The 14,567-nt window shown below is 41.8% G+C and overlaps 1 protein-coding gene across 3 annotated transcripts in view; it reads left to right on the plus strand.

The window, feature by feature from the left end:
• Positions 1 to 8,735: 8,735 nt before the first annotated feature.
• Positions 8,736 to 14,567, plus strand: part of map4k5 (mitogen-activated protein kinase kinase kinase kinase 5) — a 126,312-nt gene continuing 120,480 nt past the window's right edge. The window contains exon 1 of one of the 3 annotated variants that reach the window (XM_052031251.1): positions 8,736 to 9,196. In XM_052031251.1, the coding sequence (XP_051887211.1) occupies positions 9,083 to 9,196 (114 nt within the window). In that variant the 5' untranslated portion in view covers positions 8,736 to 9,082. Of the gene's footprint in view, positions 9,197 to 9,376; positions 9,500 to 14,567 lie in introns of those variants that run through there. The other 2 variants (XM_052031244.1, XM_052031259.1) reach the window with 2 other exon arrangements.

The raw sequence follows: 14,567 nt of genomic DNA on the forward strand, positions 1-14,567 counted from the left end.
TTCACCAGAATGTTGCCTGGATTGGAGGACTTTAGTTATGTGGGGAGTTTGGATAGGCTGGGTTTGTTTATCCTGGAGTGAGGCAGGCTGAGGGGTGACCTGACAGAGGTATATAAAATTATGAGGCATAGATAGGGTAGATAGTTAGAATCTTTTTCCCATGGTACTTCTGTGCTGTACAACTCTATGACCCTGTGACTCATTCTTCAGTGTGTTTGAGGCTATACTCATAGATGGAGAACTTGCAGGAAAGGCTGGTGTCTAAACACAATAAAAGGTGCAGTGCATTGCAAGGCCTTCCAGAAATGCACAAGGGCAAATGACCATCCATGAAGGCAGCAGTCTGAGCTTCCACAACAGTAGCTAGTCATTTGGTGGTTTCTGCTTGTACAATGTCCAGCACAAATGCTACACGGAGTTTGCACAGAGCTTTGAGCTCATCTTTTCCAAGATGAAAGAGGTGGCTTCTTGCATTTCAACATTCATGGAACCAATCATCATACTTCCCCTTTGCCCAATGTCTCATCTTCCATTACAGCATAAATAGACCCCACATAATCTCTGAGTGCTCAATGGAAATATATATTCAGATGCCAGCATGTCTCTGGAGACCAGTGTGCAAAGGGATTTGAGGACATCACTGCAATCCAGCGATCTGTCCTCCAGCCAATGCCCAGGATTGCTGAAGCAGCACCCCAAGTGAGGGGCAATAGCACAATGGAGCACAAATCTCCTGTCCTCTCTCAGGGAGATAGCTTTTGTGATTATACATTGCCTTTCTTGCTACACCTGCCATCCAGTCAGAGCAGATTGGTGCATCTATGGGAAAAAGGTGCAGCCAAAAGTCAGCCTTTCCAGGGCCAGCTGTGCCAGAGATCATCCTCCAAGTTCATCTGCTTCCTCCTCAACTGAAAGTCATCAACAACCAAAGCAATTCTGTAGTCACTGCTGGCAAATGGTGCTTCAATAAATGTACATGGCTATGTAAAACAGTTTGAGAAGTTTAAAGCTGGTAGATTAATTTGGTAAATGCAGTAATTATTAAATTAAGTGTCTTATGTCAACATTTTCATTTATAAGTTTCTACAAAATAAACATGCAAATACGGAAAACAATTAGGAAGGCAAAGGTTTGTTGGTCAGGCAGTATCTGTGGAGAGTGTAACAGAATTAACATTTCACATTAATGTTAAAAAACAAAAGAACATGTTGGAACTATAAGATACAGAACACAGCAGTGGCTGAAATCTGAAACAAAAGCCAATACTAGAAATTCCCAGCAGATTACACAGCATCGGTGGAAAGAGAAAAAACGATGAACTAGCCAATTCTTCCACACATAGACAGGTACATTGTCTAAAATTGTTGATTTCAAAATTGAGTCACAAGGGCTATAGTGTACGCAGATGAGATAGCATTTCTCAGGATTACTTTGTTAGATTTATTGGTGGCTGTTATTGCAACTGTTTAGAGCGCTGGAATAAGGAAGTATTGCTATAATTGTTCAGAATTTTGGCAAGACCAGACTTAATGTATTTTGTGGAATTCTGGGCTCTTTACCTAAGGCAAGATATACTTAACTTGAAAGCAGTGCAGCTTAGATTCAGTAGATTGAATCCAAGTATGATGGGAATTGAGGAAGATTGACCTGTACACAACAAGTTTAGAAGAATGAGAAATGACCAGATTGAGGTGAGATACTGAGGGGCATTAATAGGGCAGATTTCCTCTGGCTGGAGAATCCAGAGTGTATAAACTCAGGTTACTAGGTTAGGCGGTTAGGATTATGATGAGAAATTGAAGAGAGGAACAGGATTATTGATTTCAAGTTGAGCTAAAACCTTTACTCTGTTTCTCTCACCACAGATACTGCCTGATCTGTTGAGTACTTACAGCATTTTTTTAGTTGTTATTTTGGATTTCTAGCACCTGCAGTTTTTTTTTGATGAGAAGAAATGTCTTTATTTAGCAGTTTGCAATTCAGATTTGGAATTCTCCACTCAAGTGGATTGTGGATACTCAGTCATTGAGTGAATTCAGTCCAGACATCAGTCAATTTTTGAACATTAACAGAATGAAAGGACATGGGAATTCAGCGGGAAAATGGGCAAGGTTTAGGATCACCCATGACATTGAATGACTGGCCAGGCTTGAGTGTCTGTGACCTATTCCTGTTTCTATTTTTATTTTTTATTGTGTACTAGCCTTGGATGGTGTCAGAAAAATTATATTGACATAACTAACTTGGCATGAGTGAGTACATTTGCTGTTTCACCCACATCCTGTGGTTTGATCCACCCACCCACTGCTCCCTCTTCACTCTGCCAAGTGTACTTCAACACACCCACACAATTTTAAGTTTCTCAACACAGTCAACAAGTTCTATGCACTTCATCACCTCCCCACTTCTGCAACCATCATAGCCATTCCCCCCAATGATTAAGCAGATGTAATATATCTGTATCATAGTCGTCCTCACTGAATGCATTACACCCAGATATTTCCTAATCCTGACATATTCAGAGGTCTTTTATTCACCTTTTCTATGAAGAGGGCTCAAATTGCAAGAGAGAGGTGCAGGACTGGAGTTGGGCCATTACCAATATTATGACTCACAGATGCAGAGGAGGGATGCCATGGTAACAAGTGGCTCACCAGTGTCTCTCTCAATTGATTGAAGAGATGAGGAGCTCACAATTAGCTGGTAACAAAATTACTAATTTTCCTAACACACATAGTGTATCTTCATTTCATTAATGACTGAACCATGAAGAGACTATGCGCGATTGTCATTGTTGTTACTTGGCTGCAACTAATTCACATCCCTCTCTTTTGTCTTTCAAGGTTTCCAGCATGTAGTATGTGTTGACTGACATGCACTTAACACCCTCTTAGTGTGAATTGTCACAGGATGTAAAGATTTGTAATAGTACAATTTCATTCACTTTGGGTCATCATCTGGCAATTCACATCTCAAGTCATGATGACTAGACAGTGGTGGTGGCTGTGGAGAGTCTGTGTTTGGGAAGGGAGGGGAGGATGAGGTGCATAATTCTTTCCGAGCTCTGCTCAGCTAGATGTAGGTGCTGAATCCCAAGGGGCTATCGTTAAGAAGAGGAATGGCTAAGGTATATCCGCCATGGAGAAAATAACGGCCTTAATGGAGCTTCCAGCATGCTTCTAAAATGAATCTGTGTCTGCTAAAACAATGGGGATGCAGATGTCAACATTTCTGCTACTTTAAACAGAATGGAATTTACCTAACCATGGCCTCGCAATATGTCAGTGATCTTCACCAAACTGGTCTGTGTTGTAGCAGTTGGATTGATGTGTCACTGACTCAGGATGATACTGAGGGGGAGCACTAATATGGGACTCTATTTAGATCATTCACATTTCTCACGTTGGCATCCCTCACCTACCACCTCAACTAGCCACCACCTTGGTCTTCCTCAGCTAGTACCCTACTTTCTGCCTTGTTTCTTAAAAGCAGAGCTGTAGGTGGTGAAGGCTATGACACGGTCATTAGAGGATCCAAAACGCAGAGGGTATGGGCCAAAAGAATCTCAGCAAATAGGCAAGGGATCTCAGCAATGTGTCGCTACCTTTACTGAAGACTCACAAAATACACCAACTAAGGCACAAGAAAACATAAAAATAGTGTAATTTTCCATTAGTGTTTGATAAACTATTGTTCCCATTCTTTATTACGCCAAATAAAATGTTTTTATTTGTCCTACTTTCATATCTTGTCCATTATTGCATTCCAAATATCTCCTTGTTCCTTATCCTAATTTCATGAGGAATGTTAATACATGAGTGGGTCTGTTCTGCAATGAATGAGTACATAGTTGTAGGATAGTTTAGTCCAACTGACATGGAGAAGGGTGGGAGTAGCTGGCTGGGTGGTTGGTATTGCCGGCAAAAGTGAACTGGTTTGTTCCGTTTTCTTTGTGTTAGATTACTACCTGAACCTTCAAGCAATTAGGACCTCACTGGCACCCAGGTAGCTATAGTCTGATCTAGCAATGGATACTCTGTCTTCATATTCCTCCTCCTCCTCAAATATTCCTGCTCTACCTCAAGGTTCACCTCACCTGAAACTGCCTCACAGGTAACTTCATTCTCTTCCATCTATAATTCACTCTGTCGCACAATATTGTGCAGGCAACATGATTAATTGGATCTAAACTTGGTTTGATGATAGGAGGGAGAGGGTAGTGGTGGAAGGATGCTTTTCTGATTGGAAGTCTGTGACCAGTGGTGTACCACAGGGCTTGGTGCTAGGACCCTTGCTGTTTGTGATATATATCAATGACTTGGATGTGAATGTAGGAGGTTTGATTAGTGAGTTTGCAGATAACACGTAAGTTGGTGGTGTTGTGGACAGCAGGCTATAGATCAGATGAAAAGTTGGGCTGAGCATTGCCAGATGGAATTTAATTCCAACAGGTGTGTGGCTATGCATTTTGAGAAGTCACATAAGGGTAGGATATGTACAGTAAATGTTAGGGCACTAAGGAATGTTGACCTTGGGGTTCAAGTCCATAGTTCCATGAAAGTGGCAACACAAGTAGATAGGGCAGCAAAGAAGGCATATGGTATGCTTGCTTCATAGATCAGGGCATAGGGTATAAAAGCTGGGACATTATGTGGCAACTTTACAAAATACTGGTTAGGCCGCACTTTTGGTATTGCGTGCAGTTCTGGTCACTGCACTGGAGGAAGGGTGTGGTTGCCCTGGAGAGAGTGCAGAGGACATTCAGCAAGATGTTGCCTGGAATGAAGACTTTAGTTATCGGGAGAGACTGGACAAGCTGGGTTTGTTTTCCCTGGAGTGAAGGAGGCTGAAGGTGATCTGGAGGAAAGGCTGAAATAAATTATAAGAGGCATAGATAGCATAGTTAGTCAAAATCATTTACCCTTGGTAGGGGTATCAAAAACTGTGCAATGATCTTTGCGTCCTCACTGGCCACAGGAGTAGTGCCAGATGATTGGAGGGTGGCAAATGTTGTTCCTTTGTTCAAGAAAGGGAATAGGAACAATTCTGGGAATTACAGACCTGTGAGTTTTACTTCAGTGGTGGGCAAATTACTGGAGAAGATTCTTAGAGACGGGATTTATGGGCATTGGGAGAAGCATAGGCTGATTACGGACAGTCAGCATGGCTTTGTGATGGGCAGCTCATGCCTCACGAGCCTGATTGAATTATTTTGAGGATGTGAGAAAGCACATTGATGAAGATCGAGCAGTGGATGTGGTGTACATGGATTTCAGTAAGGCATTTGATAAGGTTCCTCATAGAAGACTCATTCAGAAAGTCAGGGGGCATGGGATCCAGGGAAACTTGGCTGTGTGGATTCAGAATGGGCTCACCCATAGAAAATAGAGGGTGGCTGTAGACGGAGCGTATTCTGCCTGGAGGTCGGTGACCAGTGGTGTTCCGCAGGGATCTGTTCTGGGACCCCTGTTCTCTGTGATTGTGATAAATGACTTGGATGAGGATGTGGAAGGGTGGGTTTGTAAGTTTGCAGATGACACGAAGGTTGGTGCTGTTGTGGAGAGTGTAGAAAGTTGCTGTAGGTTACAACAGGACATTGATAGGATGCAGAGCTGGGCTGAGAAGTGGCAGATGGAGTTCAACCTAGAAATGTATAAGTGATACACTTTGGAAGATCAAATTTGAAGGCAGAATACAAGGTTAATGGCAGGACTCTTAGCAGTGTGAAGGAACTTGAGGTCCACATCCATAGATCCCTCAAGGTTGTTGTGCAGGTTTACAGGGTTGTTAAGAAGGCATATGGTGTGTTGGCCTTCATTAGTCGGGGGATTGAGTTCAAGAGCTGCCAAGCAATGTTGCAGCTCTATAAAACTCTGGTTAGACCATGCATGGAGTATTGTGTTTAGTTCTGGTCGTCTCATTATAGGAAGGATGTGGAAGCTTTAGAGAGGGTGCAGAGGAGATTTACCAGGATGCTGCCTGGATTGGATAGCATGACTTATGAAGATAGGTTGAGTGAGCTAGGGCTTTTCTCTTTGGAGTGTGAGGAGGATGAGAGGTGACTTGATAGAGGTGTACAAGATGATGAGAGGTGTAGATCGAGTGGACAGTCAGAGACTGTTTCCCGGGGTGAAAATGGCTCACACGAGGGGACATAATTTTAAGGTGACTGGAGGAAGGTATAGGTGAATGTAAGAGGCAAGTTTTTGACACAAAGAGTGGTGGGTGTGTGGAACACACTGCCGGCAGAGGTGGTGGGGGCAGATACATTTGGGACATTTAAGAGACTCTTAGATAGCCACATGAATGATAGAAAAATGGAGGGCTATGTGGGAGGGAAGGGTTAGATAGATCTGAGAGAAGGATAAAATGTTGGCACAACATTGTGGGCCAAAGGGCCTGTACTGTGCTGTGATGTTCTATGTAAAAACAAGAGTGCATAGGTTTCAGGTGAGAGGAAGGATTTTTAAAGGGTATTTGAGGGGAAAGTTTTTTTTATACAGAGAGTGGCTGATATCTGGAATTTGCTGCCAGAGCTGGTGGAGCCAGATACAATCACTATATTTGAGAGACATTTAAAGGCATAGAAGGGTATAGATCTTTTGCAGGCATATGTGATTAGTGCAGATGGATGAAATGGTCAGCATGGATATGATGGGGTGAAGGGTCTGTTTCTATGCTGTACAACTGTATGACTCAATTACACAGTGCATAATTATTCCCTACACCCTCAGTGGCAAGTATGATGTATTTCCAGGCATATGTTGGCACCTGAAACACATCTTTGACATTCCATTGTGTTGTTCCATGATACTCCTTGAATTCATACAACTCAGTAGTTGTAAGTTAGTCAGGTCACTCTACAAGTATTGTGAGACAGGTTTGAAGCCTGGTATCCTAAAAGTCATCCCTTTAATCTGGTTTGTAATATAAAAGGATCTGGAAAGTTGTATGAATATGAACCTCTCTATGTGGTTAAACACCACTTGGATTTTGTGGTTCACTAAAAGCTCAAGGCAACTATGATGATGCTTGCAAGTGCTTTCAATAGCAGCCCGGACTCATAGGAAGCCAGTGAGAGAGGCAAATGGGACTGCCTGGTCATTCTGGCTGTAGTCATTATGGGGAGCATTAAGCACCCTGACTTGGCAAACAATCTATCCTTCTTTGTCTATGTCTTGCAGGAACCTCTATACACAAGTTTCCTGGAAAAGAAATAGAAGCAAAAAACAAAATGAAGTAATAGTTGATCTTCAGGGCCACTAGTAGTGCAGGGCTGGCTGGGCCTGCATGAAGCAGATGTTCTTTCAGAAGGCTGCAGCCATTCCAGACCACCAAACTCAACTCTCTTACAAGGTGTCTAGAACATTATGCCTCTGTCTTGCACTCTGTATATGTGAGGGGTGCCTCCTGGGACCATGGATGGTGACTACTTAATCTTCCCCAAATCTCTCCAAGTGGATGTGCACTGATGCAGCTCTGCTATCATTTTTAATATGAAACTGGCAAAGCATGAAAAGGAATTGAGCCTTCACTGAGTTTGTGTTGAAACTACTTCTTTACTTTGCTCTGTTTCCCAAACACTAGGAAACCCACACTGGAGATGTTATATTAAAAGGAAAAGTAAAAGTTCAAAATATCCCAATTTTCATGTAAATATGACCTTAAATGATGTTCTCATTCAACACCCACGTGAACTAATGAATGTGGTGATTATGGCAAGCTGGTTACCTACATACCGTTGGAGGGATTCTTCTATCTTTAACCTTTGATTGCGTAACCCAGAAACAATCCACCTATTAAAATTCTTCCGACATGCTGTCTTTATTTTTGTATTTTTACTGGATAGTTGTGTTGTAATGGGAAATATTTTTTCCGTCAATAACGTTGTTGACAGGGTACACAATTTCATTTATTCCAGATAGGACAACAAGAAAGTATCTACCGCACGTCATTACATTATGAAAAATAGGTATAGGTTTATCTAACATATCTAACGTGAAATATATTTACAGGAGGTGCATGAAGAATTTAGTTTTTAATGTATTATTTATACATTTAAGAACAAAATGAACAACTTTTAAATGGAAGCAATTACTTCTGGCAGCCCTGGTCAAATTATCAACTGTCCACTTACACGGTTTAACTGAAAAACTTTCTGGCACTGTCAAGATAAACTACATCGTCGTTTCTCTCGCTTTGTTTGCAACCATAAACTGACAGATTTTGTAATTCCTAGAAGAGTCACAGGGTGGCAACATTCAGGAATTATTGTTTCGGTAGACGTCATAAAACATAAATTATTATTAATAATAATTAAATTGTTTACTGAATCAACTTGGTTTGACAGCATTTCTTGCGGAGTACATGAATTTTAAGAAGAATATTTTAAAAACAAGTAGCAAATATCGTTAATCTAAATGCACGCCGGTTGAAAGAATTGAATCATAAACAAAAGCTGTAAACATTCAGCAATTCAGGCAGTATCGAAATGGAAAGAGAAACGGAGCTAACGTTTCGGATCGAAGCAGGATTTTTTTTTGATTTTCATTTACTGAATGATTGTTAATGTTTAAACTGTGGTTGATTTCAATGATCAACAGAAGGAAATGACATGCAAGTCACAGTGGAAAACGTAACAATCAGACCACTGTGCTAGCACCCATAAGTGTGCATCCTTGTGGAAAATATGTTTTTAAGCAAGGGTGGGGGTGGGAAATAGGTACATTACTATTGATATTGAAGATGAAGTAAGTGCCAGGCCGTGCAGGGTGCAGAGAGCGCGAGGGTGCCGGGGCAGGTCCGCGCCGCTCGCGATCGCCGCCCGCCGCCGCTCGAGGAAACACGCAGAAGCCGTGGGGCAGGAAATGGAGCGGGAGCCATATTTGGAGGCAGTGCGTAGTTTACCGAGTGACGGCCGGGGCGGATGCAGCTGAGCGCACCCCAGCACCTCCGGGGAGACATTCGCGGCTGGAGAAGGGGGGTGACTAGTGCGTGGTCGGAAAGCCAAAGGAGGAGAAGAGGGGGGTTGGGGGGGGGGAGGAGAGGAAGTTCCCGCCACTGAAGAGAGAGTGAGCGAACGATGAACCCTCAGGGCCGTGCGATCGCCAGCGGGGATATTCTGAGGAAGAACCCGCAGCTGGACTTCGAGCTGATCCAGAGGGTCGGCAGCGGCACCTATGGCGATGTGTACAAGGTTTGATTTACTCTTGTGTTGAGTCTCGGACTGTGCATGTGGCCTTTGCAGCCACCGGTTGTCAGTGAATAACCCCGGGGGGGGGGGGGGGGGGGGGGGGAACGAGCCGTCCGTCGCGGTTTTGAAGATTCACCGCTTTGGACCGGACCAGATCACCAGAGGAAAGTGGGAATGTTATTTAGAAGCTGCATTACTTCTGCCGGTCTTGGTCCATTGAGTAAACTGTCCACTAAAGACGGCTTCATCTGAAAATTACACTTTGTGCCGGCGCTGCCAGGAATGCCGAGTTAAGGAGTCACTGAGGTATCGAGGAGCAATCACTTAGCAATCGGCAATTCTTTACGAAAAGGATAGTGCACTGATTACTGAGTTAGTTTGGGTATTCCAGTTGGTAGAAAGTTAACCGATATTTGCTGGACGAAGCGGCTAAATGCAAAATTGTTTTGTAAAAGTTCACACGCTCGAGCACCTAGTAAATCTAGGGAAGGAGGATACAGAGTAAAATAACCGCGGTGGTATGTTATTGGGTAATCTTGGGGTTCCGAACAAACCCGCTTTTGAACCTCGTCCTCCGCCCAAACTTGTTGCCAGTTATAACCGCAACAGGTATTTCTTGTCTCTTTTTCGCGGGTGACGTCTTTCTACTTTGTTTTCAGCAAATTCGGAGCAGAATATATTGATGCTAAGCGTCTAAATTGTTGACAGAGACATCTTCAGAAAAATTGCATTTAACAACTACTTGCTTCTGGAATTTTGTTTTTTTTTCCTTAAGCAAACGATTGAAGTAGATGTTCTGTCTATTGAAGAAAACAATTTTGTCTTGTGCCTAGTCTGTACATCGTTAAAAACTTGGCAGATGATCAGAATGAATTTTAATACTAAATGGTTACTTCTGTACTAGGATAAAGCTTAGCTTTGCATATTGGTATTAAATTTTATTCTGTATTTTGGGAAAAACATTAAATCTATCTGAATTCCTGGGGTGGGTGTAAACGTTCCCATGACTTTTTATTTTGGGTTTATCACTGTTGTCCTGGCCAATATTTATCTCTCACTGCACACTACAAAAAATACATTATGCGGTCATTTTCAGGTTGCTGTTTATGGGAGCTTACTGTGTGCAAATACTATAGCAATGACTAAGTTTCAAGAGCACTTACTGATTGTAAAGTGTGTTGGAGCATTTTTAAAGTTTAAATGAAGATGTTTTTCTTAATTGATTAAACATCAACAGTGATGGAGTAACTAGTTTCTTGAGTCATAGATTAGCCTTAATCACTTTGTCACCAATTCTGTAAGAATTTGACTAAAAAATTTTGTGGTTGGGCTGAAACGTTGTTTTGGTCTTCTCAGTAAATTACTGGAGGAAATTGTGGCCTATCCAAGCCAGGATGTCAGAGAAGCAGTCTAACAGATAGCAAAGAACTGGTTGCACAAGTAGACATGGACACTGACTTGTTTGTTCTGATGTAACCAAGGGTTAACATGTAGATGTGGAAAGGATCAAGGACAGTGCAACAGTGACACGGAAAACCATTGCTGAAGATACTGTGGCTCAAATTAGGTAGATTAGAGTGAAACTAAGAAAGAACAGTCCTTATGAGGTACTAGTAAGGGTTTTGTCAACTGTATAAATGCTGTAGGGAATATAATGCATTATCATGGAGTGCTTCTGGCTTGGAGTTGCTCTGAGGAGGAAACCTGATTCGAGGCATTGTGGCAAATGTGGGTTTAGATTTGAGAGGTGACGGCTTTGTATCTTTAGACAGGAAAGAGAGACCAAGTGTAAAGACAAGGGTGAAGGGTGGATAGTAGCCATGCAGGAGAGTTTTACAGTTGGTTTTTGCTTGTTTTTATTTTATCTTGTGCATCTAATTTAGCATAAGTCACTATAGGGATACAACACAAGTTTTTTCTGTTCAAATTACTAATGTTGCAAGGGTTATCTTCTGTCTGTTCAGTTGTTTTTCTAGTATAAAATGTAGAGTATTGTATATTTCGGTAGTATATTAGTATAAGTAAACCTGTAGCTCTCATTACTAGTTTTATTAGTGGACTGTAATTGTTACTTCTCAGCCAGTTTACAATATTTTACAGGTTTTAGTAAGCCTTGCTCCAAACCCAAATGTAATCAAATTAATAGGTATGTAAAAATGTGAGATTTAAATCTATTGCTACACATAATTTTAATTAAAGCCTGAATAATACTGCTCAGATAAGTTTACAAGACTGATTACCCAATCTCTGATGCTACAGAAAAATATCAACGTAGGTTAACAATTTACCACCTTGTAAATGCAACAGGAGTTATTTTTTTTGTGCCAGAAACATTGTAGCCTGTTGAAAAGCTATTACATTGGCAAGTACCTTGAAGACTTCCATTATCTCCAATCGCCTGTCTATATAACTTTCTGCACTGGTTTGCTGTAAATATTGACTTGTGCTTTAAGTTCTCCCTGGAACTATGTATTGGTTTATTATTGTCACTTGTACCGAGGTACAGTGAAAAACGTCTTGCATACCATTCGTACAGATCAATTCATTACACAATGCATTGAGATAGTACAGGGTAAAACAATAACAATACAGAGTAAAGTGTCACAGCTACAGGGAAGTGCATTGCAGGTAGACAATGAGGTGGAAGGTCATTACAAGGTAGATTGTGAGGTCAAGAGTCCATCTTATCATATAAGGCAGCTGTTCAATAGTCTTATCACAGCAGGATAGAAGCTGTCTTTGAGCCTGGTGGTATGTGCCCTCAAGCTCCTGTATCTTCTGCCTGATAGGAGAGGGGAGAAGATAGATTGACCTGGCTGGGTGGGACTCTTGATTATGTTGGCTGCTTCACCGAGGCAGCGAGAAGTATAGACAGTCCATGGAGGGGAAGCTGGCTTCCGTGACTTGCTGGGCTGTGTCCACAACTCTCTGCAGTTTCTTGTAGTCCCAGGCAGAGCAGTTGCCGTACCAAGCCATGAATCATCCAGACAGAATATTTTCTATGGTTCATCGATAAAAGTTGGTGAGTGCCAAATTTCTTTAGCCTCCTGAGGAAGTAGAGGTGCTGGTGAGCTTTCTTGGCTGTGGCATCTACGTGGTTGGACCAGGATGAGCTATTAGTGATGTTCACTCCCAGGAACTCGAAGCTCTCAACCCTCTCAACCTCAGCACCATTGATGTAGACGGGTGCATGTACACTGCCCCTTTCCTGAAGTCAATGACCAGCTCTTTTGTTTTGCTGACGTTGAAGGAAAGGTTGTTGTCATGATACCATGTCACTAATCTCTCTGTCTCCTTCCTGTACACTGACTCATTGTTATTTGAGATACGGCCCACTATGGTGGTATCATCTGCGAACTTGTAGATGGATTTAGAGCAGAATCTGGCCACACAGTCATGAGTAGATAGAGAGTAGAGGGCTGAGGACGCAGCCTTGTGGGCACCACTGTTGAGAATAATTGTGCTGGAGGTGTTACTACCTATCCTCGCTGATTATGGTCTATTGGTTAGAAAGTCAAGGATCCAGTTGCAGAGGGAGGTGTTGAGTCCCAGGTCTTGTTTGGTGATAAGTTTGCTTGGAATTATAGTATTGAAGGCGGAGCTACAGTCAATAAACTATAGTCCAAAGTAGTTGTCTTGACTGTCCAGATGCTCCAGAGATGAGTGTAGGGCCAGGGAGACGGCATCCACTGTGGACCTGTTATTGCAGTGGGTCGAGGTTTTCTGGGAGGCTGGAGTTAATGCGTGCCATGACCAGCCTCTCGAAGCATTTCATGATGGTGGATGTCAGAGCCACCGGTTGGTAGTCATTAAGGCATGTTACCTTGTTCTTCTTGGGTACATCTTGATCCATTTTTTTGAGATTGGTTAGTTTGTTAGGTTGCCTCATTGTAAGGTGTGTATCAAGCTGGCAATTGTTCAAGTTTTTATGGTTCATTGCCATAGTTAGCAGTACACTCATTTTGAACTTGTAGTTTAGTTTTGTGATGTTAAGGGATAATGCCATTTTGAAGAATTCTTGCTGTGTATTTTTTAAATTCATTTATGCGATCCATGTATATCTGACAAGACTAGCTCCTATTGACAATCCATAGTTGCCCTTGAGAAGGTGATAGGGAGCCATCATCTTGTTGAAGGTAGTCCCAAAGAGCACTGCTTTTTGTCTATATGCACACTGTTGACACTGTTTGGTGGTGGCAGGAATGAATGTTTAGGGTGGTTTGTGGGCATTCAGTCCAATGCTGTGATGAGTTCGGGAGCCAAGTGGTCTTATTGAAACCAAACTAAGCACTGTATTGGTGAAGATGTTGGGCTTGATCAAAACTTCCACCACTTTGAGAGTAGAGTGATTGGGTAGTAATTAGCCAGATTGGATTTGGCCTGACTTTTGTGAGCGTGACGTATCTGGGTAACTTTTCATATTGCCTGCATTATTACTATACTGTACAGCTTGGCTTGAGGTACATGTGGATGGGACTCATGGTTATCATCCTGTCTGTCAGCAGGCATCAGAGGGGCTAACTAAGCATTGACATCTTTCATCTTCAAAGGGAAAATTGGCATTTTAGGTAGTTGTTTGCTTGGGGCAATAATCATGCACTTACCTGAACAGGAAAACTAAGTTATTCCTTCATTCAGATTTCCTCAGATTCCCTAACACTCCAGTATGTTTCACCTCATCCACTGCTGAAGCCCTCTTTCTTTCTTTCTTGCGTTTGCTACTTAAACACATGGCAATCTCCTGGTCAACCTCCAAAAGTCTGCTTTCTGAACATTTCATTCCCATCTATGCACAGGAGTAATTGATGATTCCTATTCATCATTTACTTCTGCGCTTGCTGATCTCCATTTGCTCTCTTTAATAATGTCTCAGTTTTTCAAAATTTCCATTTTTGTTTTCAGATCATTCCATGAACGTGCCACATCCTATCTCTATGTACTCCTGAGAAGCTCTGAGATTTCCATATTCTTTCAAGTCTGAATTTTCTCTGCTCCATCATTACTGGTGTGCATTCATTTGCTTAGATGGTAAACTTTGAAACTATATTGTTCAAAGAAGCTTCTGATCAACTTTCCTAGTATCTTCGGTGTCTTGGTCAAATTACATTTGAAAATGGGTCCTGCAAAGCACATTGGGAATTTCGCATTTATAGAGTTTTTAAGCTAGCACTGTCAGTAATATAAACAGTTCAACTTTCACCTATATTTTAGTTATTATCTTTCTTCATTTTGCATTACACTTAATGCTGATAGCAATATGGTGAAAAGGAACAAGAAGATTAGTGGTTTTGGGTTCTATTTTTGTAGTGTTTTTCAGAGAATATGTTGATGTGAGAGAATGAAGCTGTTGTATAAACCATTAACTGTGGTAAAG

Source organism: Pristis pectinata, chromosome 1 (genome assembly GCF_009764475.1).
Source record: "Pristis pectinata isolate sPriPec2 chromosome 1, sPriPec2.1.pri, whole genome shotgun sequence".
NCBI classification, from domain to species: domain Eukaryota; kingdom Metazoa; phylum Chordata; class Chondrichthyes; order Rhinopristiformes; family Pristidae; genus Pristis; species Pristis pectinata.